The sequence below is a fragment of the Xiphophorus maculatus genome, chromosome 10 (genome assembly GCF_002775205.1).
Source record: "Xiphophorus maculatus strain JP 163 A chromosome 10, X_maculatus-5.0-male, whole genome shotgun sequence".
Classification (NCBI taxonomy): Eukaryota; Metazoa; Chordata; class Actinopteri; order Cyprinodontiformes; family Poeciliidae; genus Xiphophorus; species Xiphophorus maculatus.
In genome coordinates this window covers 8,983,326-9,007,349 of record NC_036452.1, presented here as the reverse complement: position 1 = coordinate 9,007,349, position 24,024 = coordinate 8,983,326, and the positions used below count along the sequence as shown (strand labels likewise).

The 24,024-nt window shown below is 37.1% G+C and overlaps 2 protein-coding genes across 4 annotated transcripts in view; both read left to right on the top strand.

Moving 5' to 3' along the window:
- The window catches only part of LOC102227736 (adenosine kinase-like), a 171,679-nt gene extending 151,524 nt beyond the window's left edge, over positions 1-20,155 (top strand). For 2 of the 3 annotated variants that reach the window (XM_023341219.1, XM_005794605.3), the window contains exons 9-11: positions 240-354; positions 16,391-16,477; positions 16,635-20,155. In XM_023341219.1, coding sequence (XP_023196987.1) covers positions 240-354; positions 16,391-16,477; positions 16,635-16,759 — 327 coding nt within the window. In that variant the 3' untranslated portion in view covers positions 16,760-20,155. The remainder of the gene's footprint in view (positions 1-239; positions 355-16,390; positions 16,478-16,634) is intronic. The other variant, XR_002753401.1, reaches the window with a different exon arrangement.
- Positions 20,156-23,397: 3,242 nt separating this feature from the next.
- kat6b (lysine acetyltransferase 6B) overlaps positions 23,398-24,024 on the top strand; it is a 30,530-nt gene continuing 29,903 nt past the window's right edge. Inside the window, exon 1 of the mRNA XM_005794603.3 lies at positions 23,398-23,746. The gene's annotated coding sequence lies outside the window, so the exon portion shown is untranslated. The remainder of the gene's footprint in view (positions 23,747-24,024) is intronic.

The window sequence follows — 24,024 nt, the reverse complement described above, 5'->3', positions numbered from 1 at the left end:
AGGCCCTCTAGCAACTTCAATGGAAGCATCATCGAGCATGCTCCTATTGATCAGTTTCACACCAAGCTCATCTGGTTTTATTATCACTTGATCCGTCTGGCTGGATAGGAAAAAAAAAATCTGACCTGCTCTCAGTAACACTTGTGATCTTTGATTGACTACTCCGAAAATGCTCTTCATGATGCTTTCACTCAACTTAACATGTTCACCCCTCCTGGGTTTCTGTGGTGTTTTCACAGATGGATGACATTGCAGTGATCGCGAACAAGACCCAAAACCTCCCCAAGGAGAACGCAAAGAGGCAGCGATTGGTGGTCTTCACCCAGGGCAAGGACGACACCGTTGCAACTGTTGGTAGGTTTCTGCTTTTTGTCCGCATTGGTCCCTTTTGGACATATTTACCCTTCACTTAAACCCTATATCTCCAAACTGCAGAGAGCAGAGCTTTAAATAGATGACTGGAGAGGCCAGAGTGTTATCAGTAATGTCTTTGAAGTGAAGCTCTGATATTGACGCCAGATGTTTAAAAAAAGACAAGAATGCTTGCTCTACATTCTGTCATTTCAGAGCATAAAAGAAGTGTGGGGGATGCAGAGAGCAGCCATTGATTTGTGAAGTACTTCTAACTTTGCCTTGAATACACTCCAGGCTGGTCCTTGGCAATTTTTAATGCTTCAACTCCAACATCCTGCCCTCTTTTTCTCTCTTTCCTGTGCCAAATGCTTGCAGGATGACCTTTGGAAGAAGTGGACAGAGCTTGTTCACTAAAGTCAATCCATTTCCTCTTAATACAGAATATATTCGGGACCAGAACAGTGACAATATTAAGTTAACTTATATACTTATAAACCAATAAGCCTCATGAGCCACCAAAATCAATAATAAATCCTACTCTTCCAGGAAGTTATGTTTACTACACACTAGAAGAAGAAACCAAAGATTTCTTTATATTTCTCAGGGTTTTAAGTTTATAGAATCAGTGTGAAGCTCAATAAACACCCCTTTAAAATGGAAACATTGACAAGAGAGAAGCAAGAATTACATTTAATATTAATAAAATTAAGATCTTACATTGAATGCTAACTGTGATTGCAGTTTTGGGCAGTGGGAAAAGCAGTGGTAGTTTCAGATAATAACTGCGAGCCTTTGCCTTTGTTTGGAGCCACAGGGTGTCTCTCCTCTTTGCCCTTGTGGTTCAGTTCATTTTAGCAGAGCATGGAGAGAGCTGGCCTGTAGGTAACATATCAATCATCACTGGGGCCCACAGAAGGGTACAGTTACAAGAGAAATACAAGTGATTCAGAACCGCATCTTCTGATGGGTCCAGAAAATTAAGATTATTAGAATATACATTTAAATAGTGATCAGTTTCACTGTGTTTGTTTTACATCTAGTTGCTGTCAGTGTTATTACATAGTGATGCATCAAGCAATCAAACTGATCTAAAATGCATGTTTTTTTATTTACTTTTTTTCAGTTTAGTCTAAATCAGAAAATAGAAAGCGTAAAAGGCTTTTATGCCTAAATGGGAATAAACTCCTACTTCAGTTAAATAGCCTGTAATTCAGTACTGTGGTAAATGTTGATTTTTTTTTTGTTTTGTTGTCTGGAAACAAAACTGGAACACATAGGGAATCAGCCAGTAAAAGCTTGGTGGATGCCTATCTTTTTGGTACATGGGACACCATATCAGAAAAGCCTGTAACATTGTTGGCAAATGTCATGCATGGCATTTGTTTAATTGGCTATTAATTCTTGCAGTCCAAGCAGTTCTTTGCTATATTAATGTTGTGGATGCTGATATTTTGATGATGATAAATTTGCAGTTTGCTATGCAAATCTTCTAAAAATATTCCCCTTGACCTATTTTCCCTTTTATGCAGTATTTGTTTTTACAGCCGCAGAAGGTAAATATGAAATACATCTATGATACTGTGTGCTGTTGATCAACGGATTGACAGTTTCTTTCAAGGATAAAAAAGGTCAAGGAATAGTGAATTGTAAGGATTTCCTACACGTGGCATTCCAGAATAGATTTTGCCTTTTGCTGAAGTGTAAGCTCAGGCATCATGGTTGCTTCTATTTTATATTCCTGTGCGCTAAATTCATACTTAAGCTGAAATTGTGACATAACTTTTAGGAAAAATATCATGCTTTCATGGTATTTACAAAACAATTTTTAAAAATTTAAAAAGCTACATTTTCCCCACCGTTGACATTGTATATAATACATACTGTAATTTGATACATAGACTGTGGGCACAAACATTACATAAACACCTGCTATTATTTTTACATAAATATATAAATATAGTTTTAAAAGTACCTGTGCTTTTTCTAAAAACCCTTCTTGCCATTCTACTCCTTTTATAGTCAAACTAGTACATCTAGCTGAGATTAAATGGAAGTTATTTAGTACTTTTAAAACTGTGTTTTTATTCATTAAGACTAATAAGTGCTGCTCCTCTAGTTTTCACAACAGTTTTTGCATTTTGTTTGGCAGACAAATTTGTTGTTCTTCTTTGCAAGCGAGGGAAATGTATGTGTATTAACCTTCTTTCAGCCAGCTGCTCAGCAACATGTGGGGGACGGGCAGCTTTATGTTGCTCAAGAAAACTACTTAAGTTATTTTTCTTAGGACTGTGAACCATAGAAAAATATAATTTACAGTTTTAGCGGTTTTAAACCAGAAGCTGAATTGCACACAAATATATATTTGTTGTAAACATTTTATATGAAATGTAAAATGCATACATATGAAAATGTTGTTTTGTGCAGACTTAAAGCACAATACATAGAGGCTAAATATTTTTTTTGCTATTTATATCTTCTGAACACTAAAGTTTTGCTGTACCCGCTGTAATGAGTTCTCATGTTATCAGCTTGAGAAAAAAAATTTCCTCTACACCTGGGAGTCTCTGTGTTGTCTTTTAGCTGAAGATGCTGCATCTTTGGCCCAACTCAAAATGCTGTGGCAAGCAATCAGGACTTTTCTTTGCTGTGCTGTAAAAACAAAACCAAGCAGGAGTACTCTTGTTTGTACACACAACTTTTCTGCCATGAAATCATGTTTACGGCTGGCTGCAATGTCTTTTAAATCATGTATTAAAAAGACATGTCTAGCCTCTTCATTTTCTTCTAAAGTGAATGCAATATTAAACATACTTTATCAGTTAGTGTAACTTCTTTCTACATTATAAAGGATGCATGAATGTTGATAAATTTGACCTTATGTTAGTGTCATGAATTGCAAGTGAAAACCATCAGGGTTACTTATTCAAACATAATGCTGAGATGATTTGCAGCCTAATTGATGAAAACCACTGTGTTTGAAAGTCTGTGTTTCTTCATCTCAGTTTTATCAGTATCCCTTCGGATATTCATAATGTGTAAAGTAAAATTCTTTAGATAATTCATCTTTAAATAATTACTAGTCATCTAGTAATTCTAAGCATAACAGCTATTATATTTCTGTTGAATAGTTAACTGTGCCTTGTGAAGTTTCTTCTCACGTTGCAATCACAAAAGTACTGCTAATTTCTTTTTTCAAAACAAGAGTCCATAATGTAAAGTGGGAAGAAACTTTAACATTTCGCCAATTTTTACAAGTATGTTGTGCATTATTATTTGGTCTCCTGAAAGTGATACCCCTAAATAAAAGCTAGTGGAAGGAAAGTCATTTATTTAACTAATAAGAATGAGAAACTTTGAAAATGGTGCTAGTGGCAGCATGCTACGTGAATTCAAACACATGACACTCTTTTCAGATTTTTATTTGTATTTTTTTTTTCCAAATAGTGAGTTTTGTTACCCTTCTCAAATATTCACTACTTTGTGTTGGTCTTCAAAATGTTTGTGAATGTTTCAAATGAAGTTTGTGATTGTAACCTGGTGAAATTATAAAACGTTTTAGCAGGCGTGATATTCCTGTACGTCACTGTGGTTCATAAATTGCGTTTAATTTATCTGAGAGGAACACGCGCCACACCCATTGTTTAGTGTTGTGTCATCTGCCTAATATTACACTCACTGGTCACACAACACACTCTCAAGTAGTCCTGATATAGTAGCTGTGACATGCAACAAAAAATGTCAGCGGCGTATCCTGATGCAGTAACACTCATCAGCTGTCTTGTAGCAGCTGGTTCGAGCACTTAGAGGGAAAACAATGGACGCCGATGTTGTCATTATGCAAATATGCTGCTGCTGCTGCTGCTTTGTTTGGGCTATAAATAAGTGGTGAAAACAAACCAGCTTTTTTTGGGAGTGTTGTTGGCTGAATGCCACCAGAGTTCCCCACTGGATGTGGCTTATCAACGAAACATAATAATGTTCTTGAGTTGTAACGACCAAAATTTGAAAAAGCTAATAAGTTGGTTAAAGTTTCAAAATCACAATATTTTGAAACTTCTTGTGTTTCAATAAGTTTCAAAACTTATTCAAACTTAAGTTTTGAAACTTATTGAAGTTTCAAAACTTAAATAATATAGGCCGCAATTTTTATTTGCACAGTTTCTTCTGTGAGTATTGTGGTTTGCACAGGGCCTTGGAAAAACTCCTTAAAGCCTTATCCATGTACAGCAGGGGTGTCAAACTCCAGTCCTCAAGGGCCGATGTCCTGCAGTTTTTAGATATGCCACAGGTACAAAACACTGGAATGAAATGGCTTAATTACCTCCTTCTTGTGTAGATCAGTTCTCCAGAGCCTTGCTAATGACCTAATTATTCTATTCAGGTGTGGTGCAGCAGAGGCACATCTAAAAGTTGCAGGACACCAGTTCTTGAGGACTGGAGTTTGACACCTGTGATGTAGAGGGAGCTATTCACATGGGACTGAAATATAACTTTTTATCCCACATGCAAAATGCCCCTTTGTGAAACATGGTGGCAGCAGCAGCAACATATTTGGGATATACTTTTTTTCAGCAAGAACAGCGTGTTGAAGCAGAAACACGCTGGAAAAAATGATTTTCTCCTTTAGTTTCCGTTAAAGCAAAAAGTGGAGTAATTTACATGGTAATTGAACACCGTTAATAAAAGTTGAGGGACAATGGCCCTCGAAGAAGTCTGGACTTGAAATCCCCTGGTTTCGAACCAAATGTTTAAATGGTCCAGTTAAAGTGCAGATCTACATCTAATATGAAAGACAATACTGTTTACGGATGCTTTCCCGCCAATCTGATTGAGCTTAAGCAGTTTCGCAAGTAATTATACGCAAAAATGTCAGTCACAGGTGTGCATAACTGCCAAAGACATCCTTTCAAAGACTTGCAATTATAATTGTCTCAGCACACCACACTTTTCAGATTGTTATTCATTAAAAAAAGGTTAATTGAAAATTAACTACAGTTGTACTACATGTACTACTTTTAAAATCCAGATACAATTCAGTTTGTGGTTGCAATGAGACCATTTTTGGAAAGATTAAATGGTAATAAGCACTTGCAAGACAATGTAAATCCATGTCTAGTCAATAAATGATGATACAGATTCTTTTCCTTGCCATAAATTATTCTGCATATAAATAAATAATAAGCCAATAACAATTTAAATATTGATATCTAAAGTGAGGTTCTTAGAAGGGAATTTACTTTCAGGGGGAATTTTACAAGAAGCAGGCCTATCGACAGGCCTGAGGGTTAAAAAGGAATAAGGATCCATCGTTTGTGCTGGAGGTGATGGATAATTCCTGCCTGCTCCCCTCATTGCTCCCGCACGAAGACACAGCCGTGCGCCGCTGTGAACTTTATATAAAATACATGATGAATGCTGGCTGGATGAAAGACAATGTGTTTCAGATGTCATCTACAAAGGCAAACATGATAAATGTCATTGACTGTGCCTTCATTGCGGTGGAGCTGTTACAGCTGTCGTAGGTGCAACACAAGCGATTTGTGTGCGTGTGTTTGTCTGCGTACTATCCGTACCAGCCAAATAAATGTCAATGTAAAAAGAGAATTAAAGATTTTCATTTCCCAGAGGCGGCACTCTAATAAACTTGATCTCTCATTTTGTTTGCAATTTGTCCTCCTGTCAGCATTTGATCATTTGCCAGCCTCTGTGTGTCATGTTAAACCATTTTATAAACCATTTTATAGTGATTAAGGGTGGGAGAATGCCTTTCCCTGTGGTATAATTCTCCAAAAAGAGATGTCAATTTGTTATTCTTTTTTCAGCCCTTTATTCAGAGCTTTTTAACACAAAACCGTTTAAAATGTGATGCTTAAGAGCCAGGAGCAAGTTGAAATGGCTCTTTCCTTTAGCTGCCACTGACACTGCTGAATTACACCAGGCCTTTGCTTATACATTATTGCGGTAATTAAGATCACCACACTCTGAACCTTAACAGGGAGGAGATCTAATAAACCATCATTCAGCAGGGGTTGCCGCTGTAATTGCTGATAAGGACTTGATAAAGCCTGACTCGGCTCCTCTGAGAGTTTAGAGCTCTCTACGGGGCAAGGCAGGCAGATTTTACCTCTGATACCGATCTATATGTGTTAATCACGTCAGATGGAGGACGAAGCTTATACTAGACGTGAAGCAAAAATGATTTTCTCCTTTAGTTTCCGTTAAAGCAGAAAGTGGAGTAATTTACATGGTAATTGAACACTGCTAATAAAGTGCGATGTTTGCGTTACATACTTTATATTCAACAGAATAAATTATCAACCTCCAGCTGAAACTTGTTCACGTTCTCCTCACACTACAACCACAAAGTTCAGAATGCGTAACTGAGATTTGATGTGATAGACCAGCAGAAGGTAGCATATAGTTGTCATGTGGAAGCAAAGTAATGCTGCACCAGCAGACACATGTCTGGAACAAGCAGTTCTCCTCCAAAACAGGTGGTGGCTGCAGTGATACTCTCAAGAGGGATCTCAACCACTAATAAATAGACACAGTAGCTTTTATTCACTTTCAGAAGATCAGTAAGGACTTCGTAGAGTACCGTGAATATTTTCTATGAATTTGTTTGCAGTTGATTCATGTTTACTAAACATCTTTTACTACCTCACGATTCAGTTCAGATTAATGTTTTTTGGGGGGGCACAATTGGTGCAATATCAATTCAAAACTAGTTTTCATAATAATTTCTGCTTTAATCTATAGGAGTGCAAAGGACCCTAATGATCTACTACAGTTTGCTTTGCAAGGCAGAATGACAAATGGAGTCACTACAGTAGTATTTTTTTCACTCTCTTCCTGCACTGTTCTATTTCGTTTTAACAAAACGGTCACTGAGAGACGGCCACACCTTTCTGCAGACAGCCTCCTCTGTCTATGACATTTCAATTTCCTCCAAAACAGGTGGTGGCTGTTTTGGCAAACGTCACATGTTCTATCAAATGGGTAGTTTTTATCCATTTTACAGTCACTGTGGTAATTTAGTGAAGAATTGTACAAATGTTCCCCAAACGTTTTCACATCGCCTGCGGATTTAAAGGCTGGACAGTGGAGACGGACTACTTAAAGTGAAATATCAACATTGTTTCTCCATAAAACACACCCGCAAACTTCTGACCAATAACACAACACACCACACGGAGCTCTATATGGGCGGGTATGGCGTACCATGGTTTTGCATATTTGCGGTGTTCCTGAAGTGCTTCATTTTCATTTTGCAAATCTTGCACACTGTAAAAGCATATCTCAAACTAAACAAGTCCTAATGTTTGCCTTCATTGAAGATGGGCTGGGTTGAATTTCTCTCCCTTTCATTTTTATAATTTCTTCTTTATTGTGATGCTTTTGACTCATGTTTATGTTCCACTGCCAACTGGTGAATGTGGTGAAGTCAGGATGTCCTGAGTAGTTACAAAATGGAAACCAACAGCCAGCAGATTTGTCCTATTTTATAAGACAAATATTTTATATTGATTCAGAATCATTGTAAATGAGAATCGCAATTCTTATGCAAACAGTTTTTTTTTTCCATAAGACCAGTGGTGGACCAGTCTCCACCACTGGTCTTCAGGTCTGCAAAACTTGTATTAAAAGGCTCTACAAAGTATTTTCTCAGGAAAGTTGAATGCAAATGGCCACCATGTCACGTTTAAGATATTCTTTCCAAGAGCTTTGGAGCTTTTATTTACTTCTTAATTTGTTGTGGTTGTACCATGACAAAATATGACAGATTTGATGGGGGATGAATACTTTTGCTCACTGACACATCAGCTTGAAGACTCCTCCTTCCAAACTCTCTGTCAGGATCTCAGCCACTGATGATATTTCGGCTGCGGTTTCAGTAATTTTGGGCATATGTCCTCTTTTATATAACTCACTTGCGAGCAAAGATGCCGGTCGTGATAGGGAAACAGATTGAATGTCAGCTCACTTCTAACCTGTGACGTTTGCCAAGAAAAGCGGTGAGGCTTGCTTTCCTCTCTGAGGCCCTGGATTTTGGCTCTGACACAACGGGAACCGTTCCAGAAGGAGCGTTCTCTGGGAAGTTTCTCACATAAAGAAAAAAAAAATGTTTCCCTGATTCTCTGTCGAGCACTTGGGCTAAATATTCATGTGCAGCTCCCATTCACTCAGCGGTGAGAGCAGCATATGAAATGAACTCATTGTTTTACTTGTGTAGATGATTAATTTTGATGACTTGACAGCTCCATGCTCTACCTGTCAAAGCAAAAAAATATCGAACGCCTGAACACAAGCAATATAGCTTGTAGTAATCCAAATCAAAACACTGTGGCATATGATCATTTTTCAAAGCAGCTGAAGTCCTCTTATTTAAACAGTAACTTATTTTTCATTAGAAAGCGTTTTCTCAGTCACGGCTGTGCTGAGGGTTGTCATTGCCAAAAAGAATAGCCAGTAATAAAGGACTTAATTGATACTCATTTCAAAGAGATGGCTGCTGAAAGAATTTCTTTTAATCACCACCATTCAAGAACTGTAATGAGGGAATTATGAAGTGTGAATTAACAAAGCACACAATTATACAGCACCTTACTGGAAGGAATTATTTGAATTCCTTTTGAGGTTGTTTTTTTTATTTTTTGTCCCTGCTGGTGCACATTACCTGTCACAGCGCTGCCTTACAAAACTCCCACATATTCGCCACCAATCTGCTCCCCTATTTTTTGCCAGAATAAATTGAAAAGAACAGCATTACGTTTATAAAAAAAAAAAAAACAACGTTCTGCAAAGGTTTATTGATTGAGAAAATTGTTGCCAGACTCATTATTGTGAAATGTGAAGTGAGTGCAGTGAAGTGATGTTTTCAGATGTTCTGTGAGCCAGTAACAACAGAGTCAGAGGGTTCTGGCAGAAGGATTTTTTATTTTTATTTTAGTACTTATTGCCATGTCCATGGCAGATTTTTGCCAATGAGGTCTTTGTTAAAGACAGCGAGGGAATTGTTGGAGTGTAACTTGAGTTGACGTGTCAGTCAAATGGAATATTTTGCATCGGTGAGGTTGTGTGAACTTTCCCCCAGCAGCAGAATACAAACTGTGGTCATGAATAATGAGAAATATTGAAGGTCTAATGTACCATGATGTGCCTTTCGCGGAAATGTTCTGGAAAACTCATCAGCAATGTTTCTAAGTCAGAAATCAGAAAGAGAGCCCCTGTTGAATGCTAAAACAATTTTATTCACTTTGCCATCTCATGGTTAAAGAAAGTACATCCTCTGTTACTTTTTGGGTTTTAATATATAAAAGGCTATAATAGCAAAGTCTTACTAAAACAGTAAAAACTCACATACGCAATACACAATACACTTTTCAATATCAATTACTGCTAAAAAGAAGCCAAAGTGGGAAGGTTTGTAAAAAAAATTAAAACATACAAACAAATCAGGACATCTATAACAAAAAATAAAAATTGTGAGGTACGTACTCTCTGGTTTACCTTTTGTGTAATTGAAATAGGTTTTGCATTACCCACTTGATCTTGACACGACTGACAATTACATATTCACTTTTTCTAAGTTAATATGACAATAGAGAATGTGTTTTAAAAATGTTTTGCTCTGTCAGATCAGTTTGTGTTACTTTTTCTGTGTTGTCAGTCTTGCTTTATTTTTCTTTCCTATTCAAAATCAACTAATCATCTAAGAATAAAATTTCAGTGCCTCATAAATACCCTAGTGGGTCAGATAATTATTTCCTTAATTAATAGCAAAGTATGAAAAACCGTCAGTTTCACTTTCTGCGTACCAACGTGAGTAAGTCTTTATCAGTGCAGACAAAAAAAACCCATAGAATCATACGTTGGGACTTTTATTGTTCGCTCGTAATATTCACACATGCATCACTGTGGAGTCTAAATGGATCCATATAAATATGCAGGACGTCCTTCACACACAGCACAAAATACCAGGTCAAGCAGAGTGTCTTCAATGCTCTCTGGATCATATCGCAGCACAATTTTCTCCATTGCTGTTTCTGCTCGTCTCTGTCTCACCATCAGGGTTAGTGCTAATGCTGGTTTCAGCAGGGGACAGATGCTTCATCACAGCTGATCGCACCACAGTTTTGTTCATAAAACAGCCATCATCCTCTTCTTATTTTTTTAAAACTCTTTGTCTCTTTGCTGCTGTATTCAATTAAAATGTCACCATACGATAGACGGTTCACTGCTGTCCACTCAGTGTAGGCTGCTTTTGGCGTCAAAGCCAAAAAAAAAAGCTTTTTCGGCTCTTTCCAGTCTTCCAGATTCTAACAGGAATTTCTACTAGCATGACCAGCAGAACCTCCTTGACTGAAGTAAGTTAACTCTGTTTCCAGCAGCAAACCTGAAAATAACTTACAAGGCCTGGTTTTTCAAACAATGTCAATCTATGTATTGAACAACCATCTTTAAAAGGGCACTGAGAATTATCTGCAATGATTTTGCATGTCCCTCCCTGTTGGCATTTTCAGCATCACTGAAGGTGTCAGGCTCTGGTTTTCTCCTGTATGAGAAATATTTGCTCATTACTGGAGATGTTTCCCTATCATTTTTGTCAGAGTATTCCAAAATCCTAACTTGGAAGAATCAAAACTATCCATCCAACCTGAGTCCAGTTGTTGAGCTCTAGCTCTAGCTAAAGAAATGCCGATTTTATGAGCTACTTTCTAATGCACAACTTTCTATAAAACTTGGCTTCCAGGCAACCAAGCAAAGTTCTTTAGGTTATCCACTGGAGAGGTCTCGAGTTTTTTTTTTTACCTGAACTGAGAGCAATTTCTGATTGTCTTTAATAATGGCCTGAATGGAAGAACTGATTCTGTGTAATTAGTCTAATCAAAATGTCTTTGTCACCAAATGTAATTAAGATTATCAAGCTACTTTAAATAATGCTGAAAGAGTCATTCATTTTTTGTTTTGTTTTTTACTGGAATTGCATTATTTTTATGTATAATTCATTCAATTTACTTTTTACCAAACTGAAGGCCTTGAAAGTTATTTAATCCATAAACAGTGTGTTAAAGAGCAGTTGTGTTGATTGCAGAGGCTTGAAACAAAAACAACTGAATTCAGAATCTGTATAATTGTCTCTGGTACAGGTTGCAATGACAGGACGCTTTGCAAAACGTTTTGTGGCAAATTCAAGAGTTATTATGATTTAAAAGATGCAACCAAACTGTTGACTTGAAAAGAGTCTACTCTGTTAACTTGCTAAAACCTGAACGAGGAAATAAGATAGAAATTCACAGATCTGTCTGTAAGTGATAAATCCAAATACTCTGATAGGTAAAAACAGTTTTCAAAAAGAGTGATCATACATTTTATTTTGGAGCATGTTTAACTATTCACTTGCACTTTTAGGTGAATTTTGCAAAGAGAAATAATAATTACCTCCCTCTGAGTTTATTACAAAATGATTCATTCTGCCTGGACTTTTTCACATTTTGTCAAGTTATAACCACAATCTTCAATGTATTCAATTAGAATTTTGTGCTAACCTGGTTCTCAAATGTTTTTACGAATAAAAATATGTGCGTTTTGTATTCAGCTCGCCTTCCTAGGGAGCAGTACATCTCATTTCAACATTAAATCTGCACTTGGAGTTGGTTTGGACATGAGTAAATATGTCTATTCGTAGCCGTGATTAATACTGATAACTGAGTCTACTTTTAGACCAATCAAAATGGATCTGAAAGGGGTGTAAACTTAGAAGTAAATAACTTGTAAGAACCTACAAAAAAAACTATGTGGTAATGCACAAATGCTAGAAACTTTAGAATAATATGATTTATTCATTCATTCATTATTTGAAGTGTTGCCAAACAGTTGAGCTGTGCAGGATGTAGACGGTTAGCAACACCTTTTACTGACAGTTCAGTTAAATTTTTTCACGAATGTTCTGGGCTTATACTGTATTTGCACATAGACAAATGTCTCAATCTGTAACTTACTGCCTCAGTAATCAAGATGTAAAGCAGCCTGCTTTTTATTTGCATTCTTCAATCACAATTTAAATAGGTCTATGTTTAGACTTATAATAATAATCTAAAGCCAATAATATAGATGTTGAAACAGATATTTACTTTTAAACCAGATATTCATCTAATTAGATTCATATGAAGAACTAAAAAATTATTTACATGTATTTTCAATGGAAAATGCTAACCAGGTTACTTTGATACATTGCAGCTAATTGCCTTCAGAAGTGACCTAATTAGCACATAGTCAACATGTGTGCAATTTAATATCAGTATAAATACAATAGAAAGATTAAAGCACAACTACCGACAAAGACATGGCCGTCCATCATGACAGTTTTGGAGCAGCAGAGAGGCACCGCTCGATGTCGATGAGTTTTATTCACAAACTCCAAAATCTTGATTTTTTTTTAGCCAGGTTTTTGACTAGAAGTAAGCTGTTGCTGAAAGAAAGCTAATGTAGCACTATGTGTGGAGGAAAACAGACCTCCCTGAACACACCATCCCCACAGTGAAACATGGTGGTGGTACCATTATGCTGTGGGGGCTGTTTGTTTTTATTAGGGACAGAGAAGCTTGTCATAGTTGCTAGAAAAATGGATGGATCTTGGTACAGGAAAATATGGAAGAAAAATAATTAGAGGTGGGGGAAGAACACAAATGCACAGCACTCTTTAAAGTTGTGTCTCATTTTGTTGGTTTGTTACATAAAATCAATCATTTTATTTAAGTTTGTGGTTAATATGTGACAAACCATCAAAGTTCTAATACTTTTAAGTACAAAGTTGAGAATCCTGATTAGAGATAACCTGGCTGTGTTGAGCACCGGCCTCTGGAGAACAAGTGCAGCAGTTTCAGTCTTTTAAAGCATCCGCAAAGCTCATCGAATTAGTACGACCACATCTAACGACTTCAGTTCACTCAACAGCAGGATAACTGACAAGCTGAAATTTATTGTAAGCACGCATTTTACGTGTGGTTAATCATTTCAAGAGAGAGGAGGGCTCTCAGGCTTCATCTGTGGCCTTAATTAAACAAAGTCTTTATGCTGTTAATTAGCTGATCCTGAAAGGATTCTTGTTTTATTGTAATTTTTTTTTTATCAGTCAGCTGCTTCCTTTTTACAAGAATTAGTGCTGTTATGAAAACACCATTGAACTCTTTAATCTGCCACATTATTGACAGATGATCTGTTACGCAGCTTTTCGCTACACATGGAGTTTCGTCAGCTTCGTTCATTGACATCAGGTGTTCAACTGCAGGTTTATCTCTTGCTCTTTAGGGCAGGAACTTTAATGTGTTAAAAAATTGATAAGGTGCGGTGTCTTATCTGCTGCTCAGATCGACTCTGAGCCCTTGTCACATAGCGGGGAGCCTCATTAAACAAAGTTTTTGTAGTTCTTTTCTATTTCATGTTCTCCTTAAACTCCCCGTGTCTCTTCTCAATAAGAGGTCTGTCAGCCTCCTCTTGTTACTTTCATCCACATGTCAGTCTTTTGTCTCCGACACCCTCTTGAAGGTTCACGTCTGCACCGGGGCCCTCGGATTGTTTGAAGATCGTGTGTGTGGTTTACATTGTTCTGACATAAGTTGCTGATTTAATGTCACTCTACACCTCAAGACTTTGTCATCTGGTAGATTTTTGTTCCTCTTCCTTCCACCCCTCTCTCCACTTTAAGCTGGAAGCGTCTTTGAAGTTCACACAGTGCTGATAATTGAAGCAGTGTGTGATTTCAGCGTAATCCTCTGAAAATAATAAAAAGACTCTCATGTTATGGATTCAGTTTTAAAGTGAAACCACTACACTGACCTCGCACTGCGGTTAATCCAAAACAGTAGGCGCGTAAAGCTTGTCCACGTCTGAAAAGTTAATATTTCCTCTAGATTTTCATCCATCTTCTATTTGGTCACTTATAGAAAAGAGTAACTTTTAAAAACATGTTGAGAATGATAGTTTCCGTCATGCTTTTTATTAAACTAATGGCACCATCAGCATGAAATATTTGTGCTCCTGTACTGTCAAGATGCGTAGTGATGGTAAACTGTCTATGATAGAATTTGTCAATGTTGAAGAGGCTAACCATTTGCCTAGAAGAAGCAATTTTTTATAAGCGCTTGTATTTGATTTTTTTTCAAGACGTTGATGGTATTTTAAAAATAATTCATGTAGAAGTGAAAAGAAGTTAATATAAAAGTAGGCAAGACAGCAAGTTTTATCTAAGTGCCTTTCACAGACAAAATCCAGCAGAGAAATTGTGTCAAAACCCCAGCAAATTAAAGCTTTATCTGCAATGAAAGCTGGATTTACAAAGTAATGAATCAGGAGAGTTCAATACAAAAGTGAACCACGCCTTTCAGATTTTGATTTTTAAAAAATAAAAAATCTTGTTTCAATTTACTTCCATTTAACAATTTTACACTGTTTTGTTTTGGTTTATAACATGGAACACCAGATAAATATATTGAAGTGTCGTAAAGTGATTGTTGGAAGATCATGTAGGGAAATAGTTTAACAGAAGAGACTTTTCACTGCTGCTCTCACTGATTGGTCAAACACACAGAACCACTCAAGACTTGCAAAGGAATGAACATTATAATATTGTTGCTGTTAGAAACTGAGCTGAAGAAAAGCTGACTTTGCTGTTAACAAACATTAATATTCAGCTGAAACTAACATAAGTACATATTAAATCACCTTATTGGTAAGAAAAAAAACCTTGATTATGTACTGATTTCTTATCAGTTTTTTCCCCAGTGGCTGTGAGTAGTTATTGAAAGTGAAATGTTAGTTTTCTCATTATATAAAGTTCTTTCAGATAAGCTGTAGTTGTGAATATGTACAATATTAGTAAATCTGGATGTATTTTATATTTATATTTTATTATTTATCCTTTTTATTTATTTATTTTTCAATCAACCATCTGGCTCTGGACAAACTAACCACTTCTAGCACTGACGCTCTTTAACTTTGCACATATTTGATCACCAAAGCTGGAAGAGTTTATCCCAAGGGGGGCATAAAAGTCCACACCAAGCATTAAGGTTGACAGGAATGAGGAAAAGTAAAAACATTTTCAAGTGTGTGATGTGGGAAGCAGTTTTCTTTAGGAGGACGAACATCTGAGCGGCAGCATTGCTGTTAATCTAATCTGAGCTGTTCCAGATTCAAACTGTTTGTAGTTCAAAGATCTTCTAATATTTCACATATGATTATTCAAACTAAAAATGCTCTCACACACAGTAGAATGTTATCCTCAGCTAAGTGATTACTTAACATTATTAATCTCAGGAAATCACAAACAAACTTTAATGCATTTATTGTAATTTTATGTGCTAAAGCAAAATACAAAGTGGTTCATAATTATTCTGTGGAAGGAAAATGATACGAGGTTTTAACTGGTTTTAGAAATAAAAAAAATTAACACTGCATTGCATTGCTGCATTGCTTTTCACTCCCGTTTATAACAATACACCTGTACAAGAAGAAAAGTGACCCGCGCACAGCCAGAACTCTTTTAGACATGAAGGTTGCATCATGATGCTGTGGAGATGCTTTTCTTCAGCAAGGATAGAAAAACTGGTCAGAGTAGAGGGGAAGCTCGATGAAACTGAAAACAGCAACATCCTGCAAGAAAACTGCTTTATAGGCCGCAAAGGACTTCACATCGGACCGAAGGGTCATCCTCTTCCAGAATAAAGAGTACATGGCAGGGATTTAAATGTCTAATCTGACGTTTGAGGTATTTTGCAAAGAAAAACTGTGGAATTAGTCATTGCGCATCAGGCATACAAGAATTCATTTGTGAAATGTTGCATTTAACCATGTATCATTTTCATTCTTTTTTATAATGTTCTCTACCTTAAGTTGATTTATCCCATTATCTTCATTGAAATACATTGAATTGTGTGGTTTTAATGTGAAAAGCTAAATGGCTATAAATACTTTTGCACTGTAAAGAGAATTAGAGGCGTTTCAAGTAACTATCACTATTACTTCCTGACCACAGGTGATAAAGTGACCATGTTTCCCGTTTTGGACATCGACCAAAATGACATTGTGGACACCAACGGAGCAGGAGACGCCTTTGTTGGAGGTATAAAATTGTATGCTAATCAGCTTTACATAGAACTTCCATCACATGGGCCTTGTTCAGGAAACAGAACTGTGTGCATGGCTAAAACGTGATAAAATCAGATTTATTCTGAAACTTCTGATTCTGATAAGTTACCTCAGTTGCTCTTCTTCCTCAGGATTCCTCTTTGCACTTGTCCAAGAGCAATCATTGGAGGAGTGCATCCGGGCCGGACACTATGCAGCCAACGTGATCATCAGACGGGTCGGATGCACTTTCCCAGAGAAACCGGATTTTCACTGATTAATCCGATCTGTCACTCCCACAAGATGCTTACTGTACCGATTTATACTCTTCAGGATTTTACGTGTATTTTTCTATTTCCTCTGACTGACATTTTGGAAATAATTGCTGCGGCTTGATGGATTTATCGAGCCATGATAAGCAACGGAGATATTATAATGCAATTCAAACAATGTACTAGCATCGGACATTGGAAAATGTTCATAGGAAAAGCCGCATTCCAGCAGAAGCTGCCATTTGAGAATCAACAACTGAATACCTGAATAGCTGATAAGTTTGAATCAGTAACGTAGACACTGTCTTGGTCCTTTGTCCATAATCTTTAAGGAATAGTTTGAAGGTATTTCATAATATAATTTAAATATATATAAGAAATTGATCAATGTCTGAGAAATGTATCATAGTGTGGGGACACCTCAAGTGTTTCTCAGTAGTTATTCTAAGATGTGAGTTCTTGCTCCCTTATCTGAGAATTGCTGCTAACTTGTGACCACAAAATGCAAATGAACAAACAGCATTACAATCCACTTCTCAACTGTTGCTCAGTGGTTTTATGAACAGTTATCAATTTGCCAGTAGGCTGTTGGTGGCACTTCTGTCTTTGAGTTTTTGACTCATGAGGAGGTAATAGTAATGCAGAAGAGGTATGTTTACAGCCCTATCCATAATTATTGGCCCCCTGGTGAAAAGTTGTAAAAACCGTCAGAATAAATGTATTGCAGCAGCATAATGTCACACAATTCTTTTATTTATTCTAAAAAAATCAACCCTTATTTTGGTAAATTTAGAATGTTGGTGACTGGTGAACCATTTTGGTGTTGGTTTCACTCTTGTTTTTTGCTGACAGATCCAATGATGATAAACTTTGAGTTGTCTGGAAGAAGCACGCCTAGATTTCCATTTAAAATATCTCAATAATTTAAGGATTTCATGCATACCACCACAAAATCAGATATTTCCTAACAATGGATATTTTTTCCTTGTTGAATAAATATATTGAAATTAAAGGTTGAGTTTTCTTAATTGTTTAATGTACAATTATGCTGCTGCAATAAAAGCTTAATTTATTTTAGGACTTTTTACAGAGCTTTATTGTGTGTGTGCATAAGTGCAGAGGGCCCTGTCGTGGCGTGAATAATGAATGCAAGCTAGCACTGTACAAAGTGTCATCCTTGATGCCTGTTGGTAAAAATGTTTGTTATTCAATTTAAAAAATATATATATTATGATTTGCAGTTTGGTGCTGCAGACATCATTGATAAATTACGACTATTGACTGGTTCCCATTTCTTATGGAGCACATATCATTTAGCAATTTTTCTTTTTCAACTGAAAATACAAGAAAAGTATAAGAGTGATAACGTTAAATTTTGGAACACCAAACTTTGTCAACACCGCAGAACGCCCTAAGAGCAAAATAGTGATTGCAATGTCTCCAGCTTTAAGTTAATCCAATGAAGTGAAGACTTTTGTAGAGAGTCATCAAGTGATGAGGAGGAATTCAAGAGAAATGTTTGGACCGGCAGCTTGGATATCTTACAATCTGGCACCCCTCTAAAGGATTTAAAAGCATGCTGTCTGAAGCCCACAGTGGAGTTTTACTGCTTGTTACAAAAACTGTCAGAAGTCTAAATTTTCTCTGCACATTCAGTTTATATTTTACTCGTGATGGTTAAAGTACAACACAGTGATGTGTCAAAATATCTGAGTTATTCTAACGAAACTGTTGGCACATCACAGAAGAAGAGAAGAAGTCAGAGTGGAAGCTAGTAATGTGACAGAAGCCACGCAAAAAGTAAAAACATCTGCAGGATGAAGAACTATCTTACCAGAACTTTATGCTCACAAACAACACCCACGGTTTTTTCTATTGTGGTATGACAGTGGTTTCCCTGTTCCAACTATGGCATGAACTGTGCTACGTCCTCTTCTCTTATGTTTGGGGCCTTTTATTCTGTTAGAACCAAGATTCTGAGTGTTGCATAATGCTAGATGTAAAACAGCTGTTTTTGGTGTGTGATGAAAAATTCATCTTTCACTTTAATGGAATTCACCCACAGTTTTTGTATAGATATACTTTATCTGTATCTTTTTTTTTATCAAGAAAACGGTCTATGTCCTACATCACAATCAATAGTTAATCTGACAGTGGTGTTTCAGATGTAAGATCATCACCCAAAAATGGTGTCCAGGTGCAAAAATGGTTTTTAAAATTTCTTTTCTTCCTTGAAAAACAACAAAAGCCTCATTATGTCTCAATTTCATACTTTGCACATTTATAGATTTTATGGCTCTAAAACATGATGACATTTTCCCTTTCAGAAACAATAGAACCAAACAGGAAGTAATTGTTTTGTTTGTACAGAAACAAGAAAAACCACATTAGTCTTGTCTCGACCAACACAAAGTCAGATTTAATATTGATTTCTTAAAGAAACAGGTGAACTTTCCTGAAATATACCATACAACGCACAGATAATTTGTAAAGTTTCTTTATTTCATTTAATCAGCAAGGTATCCCACTCTAACATCATGGTCATTGTATCCTGGAACTGCTTGAGTCACCCAGCCTCCCCCATCACTCCCATGGCTAGCTGGGGTCCAAACTGGACTCTGTGTCTGCAGGGCAGCAGGAGATCATTTTTCTCAGTTTAAGGGATTAGTGGTTGCTCTTCGCCACGACCATTAAAGGGACCTGAAAATTAGCCTGATCCTTCGTACCCAGCTGTGCCGTCGCTGGGGGTTGGAGACAGGGATCAGAGGGACCCCACCCCCCACCCCCACCCGCCAGCAGAAACTGTTGGGCAATGTCTCAAGTGTTTGAAATAATTCAACACTCATCTGTTCCAATGTGAAGTGAGAATACCCGTTTTTACTCTTATTGAACTACTTGTTATACCCTGTATCTTTTTTTTTGCCTTTGCATACATATTAACCCAGATCATACAGGTTAAAAAGACTTTCTCCTGCCAAAGTGTTACTAACAACTCTGATTCTTTTTTTAATCAAACCTTTTTTTTTTTTTAAAGGATTTCCACAGATGCGCTTTGAAAAGGTCCACCATTCTGATTGGACAAGACTCCATGGCAGCTGGTTCATTTGCTTCTCAAGATGACAGATGGCAAAACACAAACACAAAAAGAGAGAGAGCCATGATTAAGTAATGAGGATGCCTGCCACAATGAGGGAAACTACTTTTCTCACTTTCTCCAACAAACTTTGGCCCTGCTCAGTGCACACAGATGAAAAACAAACTTGAGAGCATTTAGCATTTTATCACGCTCTGTGATTTAGGAAGACCTTTAACAAATAGTGATGCTTGGTCTGCAATATCTCTAATTTTCATTCTTTGGCTGAAACTTCACTTTTCCGTTACAATAAATTTTGATTTTGTGACATTTGTCTACAATAGTTATTTCACCAGCATATATAGTTGTTGTTAACACTAATGAAGATAATAATAATGCTTGCAAAGGAGTAACTGGGGTCCTGGCCAGTGTTTTGCCCCGCAGATGGGCAGCAGTGTTTGTGAACACCAGTGTGGCAGTTGGCAGGGATTGAGGGGGGGGGGGGATGGGCCGACTGCTATGGCACATGCTCCAATTCAAATTATCCCTGGACCCTTGCAGCAGTGGAGAACCTGCTGGGGCCTAGGGTGGCATTCATTACAGCCAGACACTAGCAGTTTTTTTTTTTTTTCTCTGGTCAGTCGCTCTTTATTACGACCCCCAACCCACAAAAGCTTCAGATTCAAATTCTCTTTATTCATATTTCACCTGCTTAAACGTTTTCTAAATTGACAATTTTGTTGACTGAATCGTTTGGTCGATTTGCATAAATTTCAGTAGATGAGTAACAGAAAACATGACAAATGCTGCAGTTCAATAAAAACATGTAGATAATGACAAGAATAGCCAATCCTGATAATGTGCGCTGATGAGGGAGCTTCAATTAACGTTGAGCGATATCCACTCAAAAACATCAGGAGTGTAAACTCACCAGTCACTTTGTTAGGTACACCTGTTAAATTGTTTAACAAAGTAGGGGATCAGCCAGCAATATGGCTGCAATTTAATGGATTTCAGTATTGTGACTGACTGAGTTCCAAACTGAGCATTAGAACAGGAAATAACCAGAAGTTTCTAGTAATATAACTTGACAACAAAAGTAAATAAAATACTTTTTCAATTTTTAATGTTGCAGTGTCTGGTAAGGATTACATAAGGACACCCCACATTTAATCCTATTTAAAATGGCTAATATTATACACAGGCATATCACACCAGAAACACACAATTAAAAGAGTGTTACTCAGCATTTTGAAAAAGGCTTTCCATATTTAAAACTCAAATGTTTACTTGGTGCAACCCTGACTACTGAAGTGAGGTTGAAGACGATGATGAGGCTGAAAGAACTGTTTGTGGCCTTCAGAAAGAAGATTTTAGGAGCTTAGAAGTCTGGTAAGGGATTTAAAGAAGACTCAAAGGATTTTTAAATCAGCCAATCCGCTGTCTGAATGCAAGAGAATCTAAAGAACTGCCAACATGCCTACGTTTGGTCCTCCAAGCAAACTTACCTTAAGAACAGACTGAAAGGTGCTAAAAGAAGTCTAAAAAGTCCCTAAAATGTGAACATACTGCAGGCTCTCGCTACTGCTGATATTCTTGTGCAATCAGAAAGATAATATGCAAGTTAAACTTTCATTGAGTGTGCAAGGAGGAACCTTTGATCTCTGAGAAAAACATGAAAGCCAAAGCAAATTTTGCCAAAGAGAAGAATATGGACTAGGACTTCTTGGGTACTGTTCTAGGAGAGATGAATCTGAAATGGAATTTTTTAGCCACTAGAACAGAGGACATGTTGAATGTCAACTGAACCAAAACCGGAACCTTTAAAATGATAGTGACCCAAAACATACCAGTATATCCACTGATGACTGGCTGACAACTAAGAAAATCCCTGGTTGTGTCAAAGCGCACATCTTCATCTCATTGAGATGCTGTGGGATGGTTCGAAAAAGGCTATTCATGCAAGAAATCCCTCAAACAACTCACAGCTGAAAATAAGGAGTGGTGCAAACTTTTTTTTTGTCAAAAAACACATCTTTTTGTATTACTTTGTAATGACTACAACAAAGTAAATTGGTGTTTACCTGGAAATAAATTACTTTCTCTAGTAATAAATAACAAAAAAGATTAGGCATGATGTGAATGTTTCTTTTGGAGAAACTGAATTTTAAGTTGGGTGCACTAATTTTTTTCAACTAACTGTGTGTGACTTGTGTGGACGATAATACCTTGTTGATGTCAAAGGAAAACGGTCAGACCAGTTTAGGATTATAGAAAGACAACAGTTCAGATGCACATTCAATAGAAACAAAGTATGTGGAATTTGTCTTCCACAAGAAATCCCTGAACACACAACATCGTATCCTTTACACGGTTGCAGAAACAGAGTGCCACCCTGGATGTCTCTTCTGTTAACTAACAAAAGAAAAACTTAAGTAATACACAGTTTACATATTCACCAAACTTGGACAATAAGAGACTGGAAAAGGTTTCCTAGTCTGATGAGCATCAATTTCAAATGTTATAATCAAAGGTCAGAATTCAGTGTAAACAACATGAAAGCATAGATTCAGTCTGTCAGTCCTGGTGCTACGGTTTGGAGGTTGTTAACCATTTCCATTTGTTTAATGACTTCCCTGTACACCAACGACCTCGACAGTGATCCAGCGTCAATCCAACAAATCACCTTTGGGGTGTGGTAGAGCAGGAGATTGACATCACGGATGTCCATCTGAGAAATCTGATCGCTACTGTGTGGTACTGTCATTAACTTGAACCAAAATCTCTGAGGAATGTTTCTGACCACTTGTTGAGTCTATGCCACAAAGAGTCAAAGCAGTTCAACCTTGGACTAGGAAAGTGCACCTATTTAAGTAGCCAGTGAGTGCATTTAGTATTCATCAGAAGTTTACAAGAGCTCAACTGTTGTAAAATCAAAAATACTGATAACTATTTGATCTGGGTGCGGATAAGTCTACCTTTGGGTCTGGATCCTTCTTTTTTTCTTGCGTCAACTGTCGACCCTCTTGATGGCCAAATGACAAGATTATTAACAAGTGTGCTAGATTATTTAAATTAGTCACTAAATGGGTCTCTACAGGAGAGAAAAGCTTTCATTTGGGCTCCTCATCCAGCACTGTGTATGTGTTTGTTATCTGATGAGAAGTAACCAATTATCTCTCTAATTACATCCGCATTACTGCATGAGAAATGAGCTTTCTGGTATTTCTTTTGCTGCAAGAGAGATGAGTGAAGGGAGCACTGATGTAGAAACTGAAAAATGTAATCATACATTAGCATTATTGCTATTGCTGTTGCTCTATCTTCAGCTCAGTGGAGTTAATTACCTGATTAGGGCGTTAAATACCCCTTATGTCAATTGTAGGAAATAGCTTCTTTAAAAATGAAAAGTAACCCTATCATATTTACATAAATGGAAGTTTAAAATGCCCTTTGGGAATTAATGTTAATAGGTGTTACATAAATAATAAAAAGAAAAAAAGATAAGTAGCAATATGTTATGCAGGCTATAAGAAAAGTGTGAAAATGTTAAGCGGGAGAGAAAAAAATTAAAATTGACAATATCATTGTGAGGAGCGCACTAAAAAAGGGGCGACGGTCCGCTACGCTGAAGTAAAGGGATGTCTACAGTGGGAGAGGAAGAAGAAGAAGGGGGAGGGTACCACTTTGTCACAGGCTGCTATGTAGATTAACCTTTCAATTAGTTGTTATCAGGTCCTCTCCATGTCTCGGCGAGAGCTTTCCAGCCTTCGCTTTTAACACGTCCAAAAAAAAAAAAAAAAAAAAAAAAAAAAAAAAAATCCCACGAAATTGCTCGGATACGTCGCTTCGCATTTTACCCCATTCGACGTGATAAAGAAGAGGAGTACCCGAAAGAGAGGGGGGAAAACTTGAAGAGGTAAACTACCAGCAAATATTTACCGTAGCGTCTGCTCTTTTATTTTATATCTACAGATACGCGTTCGTCTTCGCGCTAAACTTGGCGTTAATTAGTTCTTCTCCGCTACAGCAGAGTGGGTTTGCGCGACATCTAAGGAAGACGATGTATATGTTTTAAAAGAGATTGTGAATGTAATATATGGGAGTCGAGAGTTGAAGCTGAAAAAAATATGGGGCTGACGATACATAACTGAGAGAAGCGGTGTTAACTTGTATTCCCCTGCTGAACGTCTTTTC